Below are 17,839 nucleotides of genomic sequence, written 5' to 3'. Positions count from 1 at the left end.
ATTTGTCTGGAAATTCCACTTGAACAAATCGAGAAAATTGAAAATATTATTAATTGTAAAACACAAGTGAACAAAAATCACGAGTAGTTCCATTTTTTTTCCTTTTTCTTGGTTAGATTAAAAAATAATTTTTGATTTGTAAGTTAACTTAAATGTGATTTCATAAAAAAAAAAATTATTTTTATACATGAAATGAGAAAACTCAATAATTGATTAATTGTTGCTTTTTATTAAATTATTTTTTTTATACACATGTAGTTGTATTTTGTCTGAACAGAGGTGTAGCTAAATTTAAGAATATATTTTTTTAAGAGCAAAATCCAGAGAGTTCGTTAAACAGGTCTTTTGATCATCCGCGTGTTTTCGCACTGGTCACGCCAAGGGCAAAGAGCCAATGCGTAATTATTTTTACAAATGTGAGAAGGTGCCAGAGAATTAAAAACGCCTCCGCAAAACTGAAATTAATCCGCCGCTCAGGTAACTAAATAGTCTGAGAATGCATCCAGCTTCCAGGTAAAACAAGTAAAAAGGAATTTTTGAACCTTCCCTTCTCCGGCATGGCTAATGATGGGCGAAATTATTATTTATATTCCGCAATAATTCCATCTGTGCGTTTTGAAGGTCGACCGGTCGAATGACTAAAGGATCGTCGCTGCGTCCATCAGGGTCGTTTACTCGCCGCTTTTCAGGCAGAGAGGTGGAAGAGGTGGTGGTGCACCCAGAGACAAACGAAAATAAATAGAGCTCTAATGGAGCGACAATTTGGCAACTTGATAGTTGTTGTACCAATCCCTCTGTTTAATAACTCGATAATCATTCCGATTGCCCCAGGTGTTGCCAAGTCAAGTGTGCAGAACAATAGGTCGTAAAGCGACGCGTATTTCGTGAAACGAAACGGGGAATGATTTTTTGCACGTCCACAAAGGTCATAATTTTAAAGGTTGTAAAGATTATTTTAGAAAATACAAAAAAAAGGAAAAGTTAAAATCTAAAAAGTGAAAGAGTAATTAGAAAATTTTGCACTCTCAAGATTCAAATTCAACCCATATTTTTAATTATTCCACTTGTCCTCTTCAATGAAAAATCATCAAATCACATTTTTTTTAAACATATTGTAAAAGTCTACCATTTTTAAATTGCATTAAAATTTAATTTCAGTAAAATTTTTAGTCCAACAATTATTTGTTTCCCTCTCAACAATTTCTTTTTTCAATACATTTTGTCACTATTTGTTATGATTTGAACAAATAAACAATAATTATAAAATAAAAAATTGTGTTCTGTAGGCTGTAGGACGCGTTTTTGTTTTGTTTTTTAGCCTAACATCTCGATCAGCATCAATCCTTCTTTTAATCATTTTGTCCTTTTATTCAACTAGAATGTGTAATTGAAAATAATCACCTGAAATAGGTACTCGTTTTTAGTTTTTACATGAAAATAATCTTTTATTAGCAAAGATTAAAAAAATAATCATTTCAAATTAAATACAATTACGACAATTACCCAGCTCGTGGTGCAATGCATATATGTTTTGAAAGTTAAGTGATATTCCGATTGTAAAAGCACGGGCGAGGAATTAGGACTTGTTTAAAAGTAAGATTTTTACGATTTTCATGGAGGGGCCGCACACGAGCATAAAAATTGAATTAGCTGCCGAGATTATGTTTATTTTGTAATTTCAGCTGCTTCGCAAGGCGACCTTTCCTTCCTTCGCGCGAGTGAGGAAACCGCTGCCAAATTATTGTTTTCAGGTAAAGCACACGAGAGGAAATTGGCCAAAAGCGCGCGGCGCGCGACCTTGTCTGTTGAACTTGATTTTTTAATTCTGCGTGTCCTCCGTCAGATATATTCGATTCTACTCGCTCGTGAAAACCACACACGATTATTTACGATGTAATTGCCCTCCCGCCACTACTTGTCTCATGAATGTGACCTAGCACACGCGGTCTTATGAGATCATATCAACCGAGTCTCGTTTTTAAAAGTCATGCGTGCTTAATTGCGCGTGATTTTGGCTCCTTATACCTCGTGCGGTTTAATTTATTATTTATTTATGGAAATATTAGTACAAAGCTTGCCGAAATTCAGCAGTAGGTTTTTTTAAATTAAAAAATTGTTTGTCAAACTGTTTTTATCTGATGCAGTTAAAAAATGAAATGTTTGTGCGGTTTTGAAGAAAGAAGTCGAACGAGTTTCAGAATCAACGACGATAATGCTTCGTTCGTGCTTTTCGTGACAATCAAAATAAATATAAAAATGTATTTTTGAAACGCAGTTGCTTTAAACGTTTTTAATTACGCAGTATGGTAAATACGAAATTTTGAAATAAATACAACACTAGTTTATGCATGTGCAATTTTTTGAATGAAAGTGTTTTCATTTTGAAACACAAGCACACTCGTCTTTTGTGCTATCACAAGTGACATTTATTTTGGCTAAGGAGCAGTGAGCACTAGAGTGGTTTCATGATTTGCAAATTCATGTAATTCTTCCGTCCTTTTCTTGTGAATTGAATGCTTTTAGTTTTAGAATTATGATTATGAACTTTCTTTGAAGCGCAACTTATCAACACATTTGTGACATAATGTTAGTATAATTTTTCAAATGAGGTAAAATTAAATTTTATTTAATAGATTTTATTAAAATGGAATAAAAAGCATTAAAAGTAAATCATTTTATTTTTGTTACAAATTGAACTTCTAAGATAAAAAAAGGCAACTTTGATTGTCTTTTATTTTGAATTTGCCAAAAAATTAGGAACCAAAATTAAATTTGCATTGAGTTTAGATTTTAGATGACAGTGGTTTTTATACGAAAATAATGACGATTATAATAGAATACCAGCAATGCGCTTTTAAACCCGTAGGGAAATAATTATATTGCAAAACTCGTGCTGACATCAACAAACAGAGTGATACAATCAAGCCAGGCCATCACTACACATGCACAACAAGAACGAACTTCGAAGCTCCCTTCACTTTTCCGGCGCTATACAAAATTGCAAAAAAAAATTGATTTAAAGGGGTAAATGGAATTCCAAATCTTACCAGTCCCATTCAATTTTTAAATTTAAAAAAATCCCTGAATTATTAAAAAAAAAACTTTGATTGTAGAGTGTGCAAAGCTCATTATATGTGAAGCAAAGACTTCTTGCTCATTAAACTAATTGGACTGAACCTTACTGCAAAACATTCCCTGAAATTACAAATGATTACTGGAATTGTCAATCATCTTCCTGCACGACTAACAAAATTTTCCCAGTGTTTCGAAAGGAAACTGAAATGATAAACTCTCCGATAACACTCAGATAAAATGAAGCTTTATATAACGTGCACGATCGAATATTTAATATTTAACATTTTTCGATCGAAATTGTTGATATTATTTTTATTGATCTAAAAATCTAGAAAAATCTTGGGTTTGGAAAAAAGGGATTTTAGTAAGTTGCAAGGGCCGCGGTGTCCGGAGGGTCGTGCAGAGCGTCCATCCGCCGCGCCGTCGATAGTGAAAGTAGAGGGGCAGAGCGATTGAGCGAGCGGGGAGCCGCGGCAAGGTGAAAGAGTTGCGTGTGTCTGACTGACAGTCAGTTGGTGCTCGAACGCGAGACATGGAGGTGCAGCGCCGACGTTAACCTTGGCCATGGCAGGTCCGGCGGTCTAAGAGTGATGGCGACGACAAAGCTGCTGGCGGCGGCGCTGATCTTCGGCGCCGCAGCCCTCGCCGCCCACGAGCAGACCCTCGACATTGGCAGGGCCATCAACCTCTTCTCGCGCTACGGATACCTCACCATCAGCATGCGCGTCGTGCCGCGCAACGACAGCGAACGCTGGCTCTTCAGGGAACCCACCGTCGAGATCTTCAAAGAGGTCAAACCTGAGGTAGGTTAAATTTTTTTATCACAAATTAATCTTGATTATTTTCTTTGCAATTTTTAATCACTTATTAATTGCTGAGATTAAATTTTTACTCTCAAGGGTACGAGTTTCTCATTAGTTCTTTGAATTATTTCTAAGAAAATAACCGTATAATTATATTGATAAATATCCACTCTTCTGCAATGAATTGATGTAATTTATTATATTTGATAATCAAATCGTTTCATGCAAACGTTATAATATTATCTAATAATTTTATTTTGCTAAATCAGTTACGGTGACATGAAATAATTAATTAATTGAATTACAACCAATTTTTATTTTTACCAAATAATATTTACTAAAAAATCAATTCCAAAACTACGAACTATAAAATAATTGTTAATTTTCACAAATCAAGTTCTCAAGGAAAAAGTAATGATAATGATAAATAAACATAGATCCTTAGTAAATCTTTATCAAAATCAGGCAAATTTTTAGCTGATGTGCTGGATTAAAATTGTTTAAATTAAAACTTAACTCCACAAAAGATTCAATTTTATAAATTTTATTAAAAAAAAATCAAATTTGGTACATAATTAGAATGTAGAAAAATGTAACCTTCAACTTTTTAAAATTCAGTTTATTTTACTTTAAAGTATTTTTTTTTCTTTCAAATCTACAAGCCTAATTAAAACTCTCTTATATATTGCTCAGTGTTCATTAAAATTGAGTTTTTTTTTATAAATTCATTATTTCAATGAAACAAAAATTACTTTTGGTTATTATTATCACAATTATCCACTGATTGTGGAAACGCCTGGAGCATCATATGGTCAGTTAGAGGTCCACAGATTGAAAACAGGATATGACAAACTGTTCCTCTCGCGTATTTTTCCACACAGGTGCCGCCGCGCATTGTATTATGTTTTTTTTTCACGCACAAGGCGAAGGGCAACCCTAAGATGCCTGAGGCGGTTTCATTCAGTTTGAAGGTCCATTAATTTCATCATGTTAGAATATTCACTCAACAGGCACACGTTTTTATAAAATTGCCAGTTGACGCAGCGCGAAAATAAAGGGCAAAATAAATTCACGCTTCAGGAGAAAGGACCTGTGAACTAAAAAAACTTGTGTGCAATAATTTTGATAGGTGAATGTTCCTTGTTTGTCTTTAAATGCCAAGTTCAGTTAAAAAATCGGTGAGTATTTTTCTCCGTAAGGTCAAAAGCGTCGGCGGCAGAAAGAAAGTGATAAAGATTTGCTATTTGCTGAACAGCGTGAATGTCAAAATCGTGGCCATCGTGGGAGTCAATTTGCATTTGATTGATTAAAGTAATTGATTGAAAATTTAAACAAGATCAATTTTTAATTTTATATAATTCTCTATGGTAACTATAAATATTTCAAATTTAATTATGAATATGACACTAAAACGTTTTTCTATATATATAGTTCAAAAGGTAACATAATTTTTATTTAATTTTTTCAACATGTTTCTTTCCAATTTTTAATTTTTACCTTTTTTGCGAAAATTTCAATGAAGTGTTTCCAGGGTTGAAGGGAACCATTAATATCTCAACCCTCAAGATTATGACAGCTAAATAAAATACTGATTTTTTCTGTAATTTGTATATACGCTCTAAATTATATATTGATAAATTTTCCATTAATTAAATTGCAATAATTTTAACGTTATTTGAAAAAAAAAATACAAATTTCAAGTTATCTTGCCACTATAGACTTTTTATTGGTCTTACTATTAAAATTTCACATTTCATAACACAAGTAAAAAAGTCTAAAGCAAAATAAAATATGAGTTATACAGTTTTTCCTTATAATTCAAGGTTCTAAAACAAAATGCACCTCACTGATCATGAACTATTTATTCTCGCCGCAAGCCACAAGAAAAAGCGGTTAAAAACGATTTCCTCGTGAAAAATTATTTTTGTGTTGTTTAATTTTTGCAATTTTGTTGATTGGCAGGTATTCAAGTCGCGCAACGGGCGCAAAATCGCGAGCGATGACGACCAGAAGGTGGTGTTCCACGGCGACTTCCACATGGAGTTCTGCGACAACGTGCGGCAGTTGTTCCACGCGTACTTCCGCGACTTCAACATCGAGAAGTTGGACAAGCCGTGGAAGGCGTTCACGGGCAGCTGGAGCTCGGCGGCGGCGGCCCGCGAGCTTGGAATTAACGCGAGTTTTGTCACCGCGCAGAGCGGCCACAGCTTCATCCTGGTGCGTGTGTCCCGATGGCGGGACAGCGGCCGCATGTCCGCCTCCTCCAACCAGCTGCCCATCGGCGCCGTCGCCAAGGAAATCGAGAACGTCAAGATCGGCGACGAGGCCAGCGTAGTCAACTTTGTCAAGAGCTACGGCAGCCACTACGTCCACTCCTTTGTCACCGGCAACGCGCTCTATCAGGTACTATCATTTTATTTTAATTCTATTTAATTAAATTTAATTTGTTTTATAAAAAAAATGCTTATTTGTAAGTTATAATACAAATTTAGCACATTATATTTTATGTAGTAAAAAGTATTGAACTCCTCGTATTCGAAATATGTAAGGATCACATAATTTGTTTATAAAAGAACTGATCAACAGGAAATATAGCAGGGAGAAAATAATTAATAAAAATGTGCAACTCGTGAGAGCAGTGAAAAAATAGAAAATTTGGACGCAAATGGATTTAATTTAGGGAGTTTGCAGTTTGTTCATTGCACAAAAGTCAAGAAAAATTCCTTTTGTTGAAACTCTGCAAAATCTTTGCGCATTCTCTAATTTTCATTCGATCCATCGTTTTCTATTTCATATAATTATGTAGTTATCATTACATATAAATCGTTGAAACCTTGAGCACCAGAAACCCATGATTTCTGTTCCAATATTTAAATTTTAAGATCAAATTGGTCACAATCTAAAACAATCATAAAATGTTTCTGAAAGTTTCTTAAAAAGAAGTTTTTTTTCAACATAATGCAAATTTTCAATTTTGCACTCCATGAACGTTTCCTCAAGTACCAAATTCTTTCCTCAAATTCCTTCATTTTTTTTTTTTTTAATACAAACAATGATATTTTTATATTTATTGTAAATTCATAGAAGATGCTAAGGGAAGTTGCATTTTTTTTTTATTAATTTACTGAAACTAGTTTGTAGCTAAATATTTTTTTTTCAAACAAGTACAGGACCGTTAAATAAATGTTAAGTCTATTATTCTTTTAGAAAACTTTTAAGCGGAAATAAATCGGGCTAAAATATCTGTTCAGGAATATTTACACAAATTTTAATTAGTATATAATTCTTGGGATTGAGTTAAATATTATAAAAGATTTCTAATTTTTAGAGCCTATTTTTCAAATAACAAAAATTTGTTGCATTTATTGAAAGAAGTCAGGAGCTGCTAGACTCTAATTATTGCGACAGTGATTAATTTACGCAGGAACATGAAATTTTTTAGTTCGTCACTTTTACTGACGGAAATATTAATTATCAGTGTAGGTTAGACCACGAATTTTCTTCATACATTTTTATTTAATAATTTTGTAAAATTTATTTCACTTTTCATTTCCATTTAAAAAAGTGGAGGAGAATTTTGTTAAGTAAATCTTAGAGCTTTTTACGTTTTCGGTATTGCTGTGATAAAAATGCACTCGCGCGTCACTCTTCTCGCTGACGGCTGTTGGATTATCAACGCGAGCGTGTCGTTCTCTAAACGAGCTGCTTATCATTTCCTCATTACAGAAACAAAGTGATGACGCCTAAAATAAACGCCACACTCAGTGCGCACTACCAACAAAAATGAACCAAATTTCGTCCAGCATTAAAAAAAATGAATCATTTTTTTTTACACAATCTATTTCGCTTCGTCAGATGCGATAGTAATCATGGGCATAAAATAAAACAAAATTCGCCAGCTCGGCGGATATTTTTAGATTTTTGCACTTAGAGGAATTAATCATGTACCTGTGGTAAAAGAGGCAAATGGAATAAATTTCATAAATTTAAAAATAAAATCGGCGGCACCATCCTTGATGAGAATGAATGACGCACATCTGGCTGCATTCGAAATTAAGGAAGTTGTCGCGCGCTAAACATATGCGACACAAAGTTGTACAGGAATTGATGTATAACTCATTTGGAGGGTCACAGTCAGACCTTGAATGGCAAACACTCTACACGAGTATCCTACAAATAGATTGCAAGTGACATGTGGGTTGCATTAACATCGCTCTCTTGCAAAAATTTCTTTATTTTATTTCATTTTGAGTTGAAATTTTCTCAAAAATCTTATGCAACAGTAGAAATTAATTGTCTCCTTGCTCGAATAAAATATTAAATTAATTTAAATCTAAAATGATTGTAAAGCAATTGCGTTAACGCTCCAATAAATGCTTTTACTCATCCAAAATAATTTACGTCAAACCAATCCTTACAATTTTACCACTTCCGAATCAGTCAAGGAAATAACGAGCCTCTCCCTTTATCTTCGATCGATTTTTCCTGTCAGGAATTTTATTACAATTTTAATCAATCGCCTCCTTGAAGGCTGAATTAGAAGCCGTCAAAGAGTTTTGGTTTGTGCTGTTCTAATTACACGAAGGTCCCACGACTTTTTTGTTGCGGTAACACGTCCGATTGATTAGGTCACAGCCTGATTTGTTGCGGACAAATAAAAAAAACAATTATATGCATATCGACACTTCGCGCCGGTTGCTTCACGCTTCTCCACACTTTTCTTATTTGGAGTTCAGTCGAGTGCGCGCGCGAGGTGTAAAAAAAAGCGTCGGCAAAGTCTACGCAATATCAGAGAGATAAATTTTTGTTGAAACAAATTTCACGTTCTTAACTTTGTGCAATCCTCTTCTAAAGTTGAAAAAATAATTTCTGCAATTTAATAAACTCTAAACTTATATTCCCGAAGAAAATTTTCACCTCTTTTGCTGGAGGTCTTGTTTTATTACCTCTCTCGTGGTAATGATCAAAACGATCGACAACCGCTGTGCTGTAGGAGGAATTGCATAGGTTAGAACGCAACTTCTTATAAACTGCAGCTCAAAATGTAAATATATGATTACTTTTTCTTTGCGCAGCGCCTTATCCAATGCATTTCACATAAAATATGAGACCATGCGTGTCGGAGCAAGAACGTGTTATCCTTGAAAGGAGAGCATTAAATTGGCATAAGGCGCCAGCAATTTGCAGCTAACCACCTGCTACCGACCTCTCTATTCAATATATAATCACAGCGAATAATTGAGAATACATTGAAAAAAAAGAAGGGACTTCCTGCCTCTCTACAACCAGATGACAGGCCACATAGGATTATTTTTATTTTCAATTAAAAAATAAAAATTTCAGTTTAATTTTTTGTTTGTACTTATTTTTGAAACTTTTCTTCAAATCATTTCTCATTATTCATTTTTTTAGACACTTATATGATTCCAAACCTCGGTTGTGACATAATCAGACATAATGTGAAGTACACCTGAAATTGATTTTCCCGTGAGAATACGCAGATTGATCTCTTGAAGGCTCTCCTTCGAGACACTGAGCAGACAAAAAATTATCTGGTCTGGTGGTTGACGTGCGGAGAGCATCACGCATTCCACGCGGCTCACGAGAGAAGTCAATGACAATATATAAAGCAGCGATATAAAGTGTTACAACTCTTTCCCAACCGCTACTATTCAGCAGCGATTTTATTTAACAATGCTCAAGTTATTACACCGCTGCATGCCGATAATTGAGCTTGTAAGACGAGACTGACAATGCAAACTTTTATGTTGGCACAATTTGAGAATTTGAAGTTAAAAAGAATTTCTCCCGATACACATAATTTAACCCCATAAGCTCTGCGAATTTAAATAATTTTCTACAATTATTATTATTTTTTTTCAGGTTTTCGTCTACACTCCCTCAGTGTACGCCACAATCAAAGAACGCTTGAAGACCAAAGGCATCTCCGAGTTGTCCTCGTTTGAGCTCGGCGGCTACTTCTCACCCTGGCACGCGGTCCAGATGGGCAAGATCATGTCGGCCAGCGGAAACCGGACGGTGACGGAGTGGGCCGAGAAAAATCTGCTCACCTCCTTTTACTTGTACACCTTCCCTTCGCTGCTTCGACTGCACGGCGACGCCGAAAGGCTGAGGCAACTTGACGAGATGCTGCTCAACGAAGCTGTGCTGCAGCTCGACCTGCGGACGGTGACGCCTGTTTTCAAAGAGCCAAAGCAGAAGTACTTTTTTGAAAAGACCCTGGACAACCAGATCAAACTGTGGGAGTCCAACATGTAGAACTACTGTTGTGCCATGAACACTTTGACTAGTGCTTTATTTATCGACAGAGCAGTGCTGTGATAAATCTCCATAATTTTAAATAACTTTTCACTCAAGCCATATGATGTAATTTAAATAATACACCGAACAGTTTTCTGGTAAAAAAAAATTGGTTTATTTGCGCCGTCTTTTTCATTCAAACGCTCTATTCCAAAGTAGGTTAATGTCATATATGAACCCAGGATCAACCAATCAAGATTATTCAATTAGCAATTGAATTAATGCTTCTGTGTTAAAATATTGAAAGTGTTATTCCCCATCCGCGGCGCGGTTGTTTTTCCCCCTCAAGTAAAAATCAGTGCAAAGCTTGAACTTTGGCACAGTTCGTATAATTTTATGAAGCGCGCTTTGAGTAATTGCAGTTGATTTTATGATGCTGACGTGTTATCACAGATATTACATAAAATTAAGTGCGATCGACTTCGGTATGCTATAAAAATAAATTAGGATTTCTTTCTCTAGACAAAATTTTTTGAAACAACTTTTGAGTTTAATTTTTTTAGAAGTGTGCCAGTTCTGGACTGTTTAGTGTTCTAAATAAGCTCTAATTATAATTTGCGCTTATTTGTTAGTGAGATCATTTTAGTCATAATTACGGAAATTACTGTGTTAGACAAGCGCTTATTGTTAGGGTCAGAGAATCAAGAAGAAGGTCCACTTTGGGCTGCGCTGGAAACCTGAGTGGAAACAGTGGTGCAAGCATGGTGTTCTCGACTTAATCTTCTGCCGTTGACAGCAAGGACCAAAGGTGTGGCTACCCTGATCGAGTTGAAATCAAAGGTCTGGAAAAAATTCCAAAGAAATTTAATTATTTTTATAATGGTGCTTCTTCAAATTCTCATAGTAGCTTTTTAAATAAAATAAAATTTAAACATAATTATAACAAAAAAATTTAAAACAATACCTTGTCTTTGTAATGGAAACACACTTTGCTGACATAAGGATCTGGAATAGCTACGGAATCTCCAATGATGAACCCGCGACCTTCTGCCAAATTGTAGACAGTCACCACAACGCAGGTCTCGTTTTTGTCAGTAATGCAAAATGAGCTGTGGAAAGCGAGTTATTAAAAATTATAGGTGTTTAGGTATTAGATTTACAAAGCGACCGAGTCTTCCGAGTGAAGCCCGCTGACGACTTTTCCAAGAATGACTTTGTCCTTGTTCAGTCCTTCCTCCAAGTCCTTCAAAGCTACGAGGGTAAAAGAGACCTTGCCTTCCCCACTCGAGACGGCATTTTCTTCGTAAGGGCCCAAGTGCTTCAGACTAAGTCCCTGTGAATATTTTATTATAAATATATTATGATCTATTTATTGACAAAATTTTATGAATATTTTAAAAAAATCTTCAAGAGCAACCTTACTTTAAGCATGGTGTGCAGTTTTTTAGGCCTTTGCTTTCCATGAGTGCTAACAAGATGCTGGGCAGTCTCGAGATAAGTTAAAAGCTTTTTTTCCTTTTTCTTAGGCAAATCCCAAGTCGGATCTAAAGAAGATGCTTTCGAAAAGGACTCGAGGGCAGGCAAAAACTCCTCTTGATATTGCAAGGCCTACAGGAAAGAATTGCTTTTATTTCTTAAAATCCGTTAATTGTTTTTATATACAATTCCTTTGTTGTAGAACAAATCAGGGTCAACTTGTGCTATCACATCCTTTTCCTGAAAAAATATGTGTTAACATAAAAATTGAACACAATTTTAATTTAATACAGCCTGCAAATAAGCTGCCAAAGCTTGTTTCATTTTCTTTGGAGACTGAAGAATTGAGAAAAAGGACACGAGATATGAATTTCCAAGGACAACCCATGACAGTCCGTCACTGGGATCCAGCTCAACAGATTCAGTGGCTTTGGCAAGAGACTCTTCAATGATTTTGATTTTCTCGTCATTGGTCGTCGAAGGCTGCTGCCTCAAAACAATTGCTAAGCTACGAAGAGCCACCTTGTCCTTAGGCTAAAAATAAAACACATGAACACATATTTAATTAAAAAATTATTTACAATTACATTTTTTAAAAAGCACTTTTTGGCCCCTAATGAATCTCCTCGCTTCCACATGCAAAATCCAAGCTCGTTCCACGCCTCCAGCAGATTTGTGTTGAGCTTGAGTGCTTTAGACAGCAGCTTTTCCGCCTCTTGGTCATGTTCCTGTGTCACGTTTAAAGCTCTGCCCTTCAGGTAAAAGAACCTTGATTTGTCCTCATTTTGAGCTTTGTCTGTTCATTCATTAGTAAATCATTTAAACTGGAAATTTGATTTTGTTCCTACCAGCCAGTTCATCAAAAATTTTAAGAGTTTCTTGAAGTTCTTTTTTGACATCATCGTCTTTTCGTAAAGCATCCTCCAAAGGCCTTTTTAATAAGTAGAAATCTCTGTACTCATAGAGCTTTTTTACTTTGTTCTGTTGAAATGAATCAAGAAAATAAATTAAGAAAATTTACTAATCGGAAATTTGTTCAATAATTTTTTTACCCACCTGTAAAACATCAATGGATTTTTCAGTCTTGTTTTTCTCTTGTTCTGATTGAGAACTCATTTTCTAGATGGTCGCATACACTTTCCAAAACGGAACAACCGCAAAATTGCAAAGTAATTAATTGTTTTGAAAAATTTTCCAAGCTGCCTTGTTTACGTTTTCTATGGCAGCTGTTCTCTCCGGCGTTTTTCTCTAATTGGCCACGAGAGGCAGCACCAGTAACCACGTCATCAGCAGCCATATCATCACTTGTCATGTTGTTGAGCTGAAATCTGACCATTTTTCATTAATTTTCACCTCAGAAGTGGCGTAAAAATCACTCAAAATGGTAAGAAATTAATCTCACTAGTATAAATTACATTTTGCAGCACATTCATGTACTTCAACGCGACTTAAACGTCGGTGCGGCACAAAAATATAGGGACCCGGTTTCTGTTTCGTCTGATCAATTTAACAAAAATACCAGAGGCAACCCCGTTTTCATTTGGGGTTTCGTACAAATAACGAAGGCAAATAACTTAAATTCATTAAATATGATACAATGATTTTTTTAAATTTGAAATTCCGTCAGATGTGTCTACATTGAATTATTAATTATTGAATTATTAAAACAAGTTTAATCGTTTAAAAATATCTAACACCGCACCCACATTGATTTCATGTATAATTTTGGCAATAAATTCATTTTAAGTAGTTCAAATATGTCATGTTTTTTATAGTTTTTGAATGCAAATTTTCCAGAAGTTAATAAGGTCGCATTTTTGTTGCAGGTGTTAATTGCAGCAGCAGTATGTACGAAATCGGGCAAAGGTAAGCATTTTTAACTGGGGTGTGTTTGTTTGCATAATAAATTTAATTTTGTTATCCTCACCAGCGATCGTGTCCAGGCAGTTTGTAGAGATGACCAAAGCGCGCATCGAAGGGTTGCTGGCCGCCTTCCCGAAACTCATGTCTTCGGGGAAACAACACACGTTTGTCGAAACTGAATCTGTCCGATATGTATACCAGCCACTAGAGAAACTCTACATGTTGCTCATCACTACCAAAGCCAGCAACATCTTGGAGGACCTCGAGACACTCAGACTTTTCTCCCGAGTGGTATGCTTGGGAATTTCCTAATATTTACGATATTTAAAAACTGAAATTTGCTTTCAAGATTCCTGAATACTGCCGCTCAATGGAAGAAAGTGAAATTGCAGACAATGCATTTAATTTGATCTTCGCCTTTGACGAAATTGTTGCCCTCGGCTACCGAGAAAGTGTAAATCTGGCCCAGATCAGAACATTTGTCGAAATGGACTCCCATGAGGAAAAAGTCTACCAAGCTGTGCGCCAGGTAAGCAATTTAAAGAAGATTGAGGACAAATCTAAATATTTCCAAACAGACGCAAGAAAGGGAAGCGAAAAACAAGATGCGAGAAAAAGCCAAAGAGCTGCAACGGCAACGGATGGAGGCGGCCAAGAAGGGTGGCATCAAAGGACCAGCCTACGGAGCAAGTGGAGGTTTTGGAGTTTCCGTTTCCTCCAGTGCTGCTTACTCCTCTACTCCTGTTGTTGTGGACGCAATGGAACACGTCAGCAAGCCAAGCTACTCCATGCCGTGAGTTGTGTAAAAGATAATAATTACTTTTATCTAAAAAAATTTGATAAACAGGAAAACCAATGCCAGCAACAAAGCTATGAAATTAGGCAGCAAATCAAGGGATGTTGACAGTTTTGTTGATCAGCTCAAGTCTGAGGGAGAGCACATTTCTGCAATGAGCCAAAAGCCGGCCGCTTCATCTGGTCCGATGAAATCATTGCCACCATCAAATGTCAACACTGAAGAGTAATGATATGTTCTTTAAAATTGACGAGTTTTTAACTTTTTACGTAGCGTTCATTTGAGGCAAGAAGAACGAATGCTAGTTGTGATCGGAAGAGATGGAGGGCTAAGGAGTTTCGAGTTGCACGGTTTGGTCACTTTGAGAATCAGCAATGAGAAGTTCGGAAGGATCAAAGTGCTTCTGCAAAATCAAGACGACAAAGGCATTCAGCTACAGGTGATGCTTTTAATTCAGAATATGAAAGAGCTGTGTTTAATTTTCTCTTCACAGACTCATCCTAATGTGGATAAAGATTTGTTCAGAAGCAAGGGTGAAATCGGGCTTAAAAACGCATCAAAAGCATTCCCTCTGCACACTGATGTTGGGGTGTTGAAGTGGAGACTCCAAACCCAAGATGAAAATTGTATTCCACTAACAAGTGAGTTTGAATTTTGTTTGTGACATATCTTTAAGTATGAATTTTTAGTAAACTGCTGGCCCTCTGAGAATGGTCAAGGCGGATGTGATGTGAATATCGAGTTTGAACTTATGAATGAAAATTTGGAATTGAATGACCTCAACATAACAATCCCTTTGCTGTAAGTATTAAGAGATCCTCGCGAAAGCAAAAAAAGTAATTTTATAATCATTATGAAGACATGGTTCATCTCCAATTGTGAGCGAATGCGAGGGTGAATACAATTTTGATCCTCGCAAGTCACACCTGCAGTGGATGGTTCCCGTCGTTGATAAAAACACAAAAACGGGAGCCCTCGAATTTTCCGCTCCTGGGTCACCTGAAGACTTTTTCCCAGTGACCGTTTCCTTTGCCTCGAGAAAGCCATATGCAGATATCAATGTAAGTTTTATGGCCTTCCTCAGTTGATATTAAACTTAAAATTGTCAAATTTCAGATTACCGAAGTTGTAAACGTTGATGATGATTCTCCAGTGAAGTTTTCCTCGGAGGTCATGTTCTTTGCTGAAAAGTATGAAATAGTCTAAAAGAAATTTGTATTTATAAATATTGTTAAAAGTATGGAAAAAAGAAATTGTTGTTTCTATCATCTGTATTTCTTGTCCGCATCCAAGCACTCATGGTATTTCTCTTTTGTGTTCTGCATCATGTCTTACCAAATTTTTAGCCATCAATATATTGTGAAGGCCACAATTTGTGTCCTCAGTCCATTAATTTCTTGTTGAGGGTCCATTCAATTTTATTTTCAATTTAAGGTTCTACTAGCATACGAACATGTAACTTGAAATAAATTTAGCACCATGTGTGCTTCGACAACTCAAATATTTGTTACTCAATTTTAATCCCGATAAATCTGAAGACCATAGATAACTCAATTTGTTGATAAATTAAAATTTCACCTTCTTTAAAAATAATTAGGTCTCTTTGAGCTTGCTTAATAAAACAATAGATACGATCAAATTAAATTCTTCATTATTTATTAAATGACACATATTCTAAAAACGGATCTTCATTTTTTTGGGAGGGTCAGAGGGTTTGAAATGCAATTGGAAAGTTTTAGGCCTGGCCCTTCGCAGGTGGGCGATAAACACCAACAACCACGGCGTGGTCTCTTTCATAGGGCTCTAGTGTGATCTGTTCCTGAGGTTTCATCTTGTCTGCTTGCAGCTTCTTCACTTCTCCGGCAAAGACAGCCTCAGGTTGGGCAGTGGAATCGATGCAGTTGGCCTGCGCATCAAGTCAGTCAAGAGGACAGTTTAAAAATTGACATTTTGAATTTTTACCTTAATGGAGATAACGAAGTGGCCTCCATTCTTGAGGAAGTAACTGGCATTCAGGGTTACGATACGGGCCTGGTCAGGCTGCGCAACGTCGGCGAAAATACAGTCTACCATACCCACAAGCATTCTGTACTTGTGTGGGTGGCGGGCGTCTTCAATGATAGGGATAATGTTTGTCCTTTTCTTTGCTACATTGAGCAGGTCACGACCTGATCTGTGTGAGAATTCGACAGCATAAACCAGTCCTTCCTGAAACGGTCAAAGTAAGATTTGGATTGCAAAATTTGTGTCGTAAATACTTACAGGACCAACAATGTCTGAAACATGAGAAACCGTGGTTCCAGATGCAGCACCCAAGTAGAGGACTTTGCTGCCAGGAGGCATGTGGATTTGGTCCACCCCACCAAGAATCGCAGCTGCCAACTTGGATCGGAAAGGATTCCAAACTCTGTATTCCACCTTCTTGTCATTTTCCTTGTCCTCGACAGATATTCTCTTCTCGCCATAAACTGATTCGCCGTTGACCATGTTCAGGGTAACCAGAGCGTCTTCCTTGCCTCTGGCGATGAACACTCCAGGATGTCTGTGGGGCTCGATCACCACTGTTCTGCCACCACTCATACCACCAGCTAATAGAAATTGACGTCAAATAATATTATTCAAAATCTGTTGAAACTTACGTCCTCCACGGCCACCACCTCCTCGTCCTCTGCCTCCACCGCGGCCTCCAAAACCTGCAGGAAAAATATAAACATAGGTAAGATAGACAAACAAATTAATTTTGCTATTTTGCACAATTATAAGATTGAAATAAATGTTATCGAAATAATAATAAAAAAATTATAGATTCAAATTTAAAAAAAATTATTTTAATTCTTTTCGAGGTTTTAATTATTTTTTTGATTGATTCTTATGACTTGTGACTCTATGTGTACATTGAATTACAAATTCATATTATTTTACCTCTTCCTCCACCGCCTCCACGGCCTCCTCCTCCTCCAAATCCTCCTCGGCCACCACCTCCTCCGAATCCTCCACGGCCACCTCCGCCGCCTCTTCCTCCACGGAAGCCACCGCCGCCTCCACCTCCACGGAAGCCGCCTCCACCGCGGCCTCTGCCGCCTCCTCCACGGTCACCGCCGCCTCTAGGCACGTAACCTGAAAAGAATCAGATTCACGTCACGAATAAATAAACTATTTAGAAGCATAATTTTTTTACAATTAAGACAAACACACGCTAACACGTGCCATATTAAGAGCCAATTTCTGACAAATATTGATTTGTTTTCAAACAAAATCTGCCTAAAGTCGATTAATATTTTAATTTGACATTGAATTTTTCAGCTATTGAACTCACCCATGATTTAAAAAGCCGAATTTCTTCAAATTAAATCCTCTCAGTGACTGAATTCGACTGGCCTCCACTGTCTTTCATTCGTTTTCAAGCAAGTTTCAACACGTGTTGACGCTCGCTGAACCAAACATGGCTGGCACGGAACCGGCTTTTCGCTTCTGCAAGGCCATCTGACGACCGGGGTCGAAATTACCAAATTCCACCAGCAAAAAGGCAGCGCCCCTCGCGGACCCTGCTGTCACCTGTCCGAAG

At 36.7% G+C, this 17,839-nt stretch overlaps 4 protein-coding genes across 4 annotated transcripts; 2 read left to right on the top strand and 2 right to left on the bottom strand.

The window, feature by feature from the left end:
* The first annotated feature begins 3,571 nt into the window (after positions 1-3,571).
* LOC132201808 (torso-like protein) lies at positions 3,572-11,136 on the top strand. The gene is made up of 3 exons (XM_059628294.1): positions 3,572-3,878; positions 5,841-6,281; positions 9,762-11,136. Exons 1-3 carry the CDS (start codon positions 3,666-3,668, stop codon positions 10,155-10,157), a joined length of 1,050 nt encoding a protein of 349 aa, XP_059484277.1. The 5' UTR covers positions 3,572-3,665; the 3' UTR covers positions 10,158-11,136.
* LOC132201806 (tetratricopeptide repeat protein 5-like) lies at positions 10,297-12,863 on the bottom strand. Its single transcript, XM_059628292.1, has 9 exons — positions 12,672-12,863; positions 12,464-12,596; positions 12,203-12,411; positions 11,907-12,149; positions 11,802-11,855; positions 11,562-11,747; positions 11,300-11,472; positions 11,104-11,248; positions 10,297-10,981 (listed from the first exon to the last, which is right to left on the bottom strand). The coding sequence occupies exons 1-9, from the start codon at positions 12,729-12,731 to the stop codon at positions 10,841-10,843; spliced, it is 1,344 nt and encodes a 447-aa protein (XP_059484275.1). The 5' UTR covers positions 12,732-12,863; the 3' UTR covers positions 10,297-10,840.
* Positions 12,862-15,775, top strand: LOC132201804 (coatomer subunit delta). Its single transcript, XM_059628291.1, has 11 exons — positions 12,862-12,999; positions 13,442-13,481; positions 13,546-13,769; positions 13,828-14,007; positions 14,057-14,271; positions 14,326-14,499; positions 14,548-14,713; positions 14,768-14,915; positions 14,964-15,075; positions 15,134-15,335; positions 15,391-15,775. The coding sequence occupies exons 1-11, from the start codon at positions 12,997-12,999 to the stop codon at positions 15,478-15,480; spliced, it is 1,554 nt and encodes a 517-aa protein (XP_059484274.1). The 5' UTR covers positions 12,862-12,996; the 3' UTR covers positions 15,481-15,775.
* Positions 15,776-15,903: 128 nt separating this feature from the next.
* LOC132201811 (rRNA 2'-O-methyltransferase fibrillarin) lies at positions 15,904-17,745 on the bottom strand. The gene is made up of 6 exons (XM_059628299.1): positions 17,591-17,745; positions 17,197-17,391; positions 16,914-16,967; positions 16,537-16,862; positions 16,237-16,482; positions 15,904-16,180 (listed from the first exon to the last, which is right to left on the bottom strand). Exons 1-6 carry the CDS (start codon positions 17,592-17,594, stop codon positions 16,010-16,012), a joined length of 996 nt encoding a protein of 331 aa, XP_059484282.1. The 5' UTR covers positions 17,595-17,745; the 3' UTR covers positions 15,904-16,009.
* Between the last annotated feature and the right edge of the window lie 94 nt (positions 17,746-17,839).

This window comes from Neocloeon triangulifer, unplaced genomic scaffold, assembly GCF_031216515.1.
Source record: "Neocloeon triangulifer isolate White Clay Creek 2 clone unplaced genomic scaffold, ASM3121651v1 ptg000014l, whole genome shotgun sequence".
NCBI lineage: Eukaryota > Metazoa > Arthropoda > Insecta > Ephemeroptera > Baetidae > Neocloeon > Neocloeon triangulifer.
The sequence above is the reverse complement of the archived record's forward strand: the minus strand, read 5'-3'. Positions and strand labels throughout refer to the sequence as shown.

Coding starts and splice junctions, on each gene's coding strand:
- LOC132201806 (XM_059628292.1), bottom strand. CDS start 12,731: ATGAGTTCTCAATCAGAACAAGAGAAAAACAAGACTGAAAAATCCATT. Junction 12,597..12,671: donor AATCCATTGATGTTTTACAG/GTGGGTAAAAAA, acceptor TCATTTCAACAG/AACAAAGTAAAAAAGCTCTA. Junction 12,150..12,202: donor AAAAGTGCTTTTTAAAAAAT/GTAATTGTAAAT, acceptor TTTTATTTTTAG/CCTAAGGACAAGGTGGCTCT.
- LOC132201811 (XM_059628299.1), bottom strand. Junction 16,968..17,196: donor TGGAGGCGGTGGAGGAAGAG/GTAAAATAATAT, acceptor TTTTTCCTGCAG/GTTTTGGAGGCCGCGGTGGA. Junction 16,483..16,536: donor TTTCAGACATTGTTGGTCCT/GTAAGTATTTAC, acceptor TGACCGTTTCAG/GAAGGACTGGTTTATGCTGT.
- LOC132201804 (XM_059628291.1), top strand. Junction 14,500..14,547: donor TCAAATGTCAACACTGAAGA/GTAATGATATGT, acceptor CTTTTTACGTAG/CGTTCATTTGAGGCAAGAAG. Junction 15,076..15,133: donor AACATAACAATCCCTTTGCT/GTAAGTATTAAG, acceptor ATCATTATGAAG/ACATGGTTCATCTCCAATTG.
- LOC132201808 (XM_059628294.1), top strand. CDS start 3,666: ATGGCGACGACAAAGCTGCTGGCGGCGGCGCTGATCTTCGGCGCCGCA. Junction 3,879..5,840: donor TCAAAGAGGTCAAACCTGAG/GTAGGTTAAATT, acceptor GTTGATTGGCAG/GTATTCAAGTCGCGCAACGG. Junction 6,282..9,761: donor CCGGCAACGCGCTCTATCAG/GTACTATCATTT, acceptor ATTTTTTTTCAG/GTTTTCGTCTACACTCCCTC.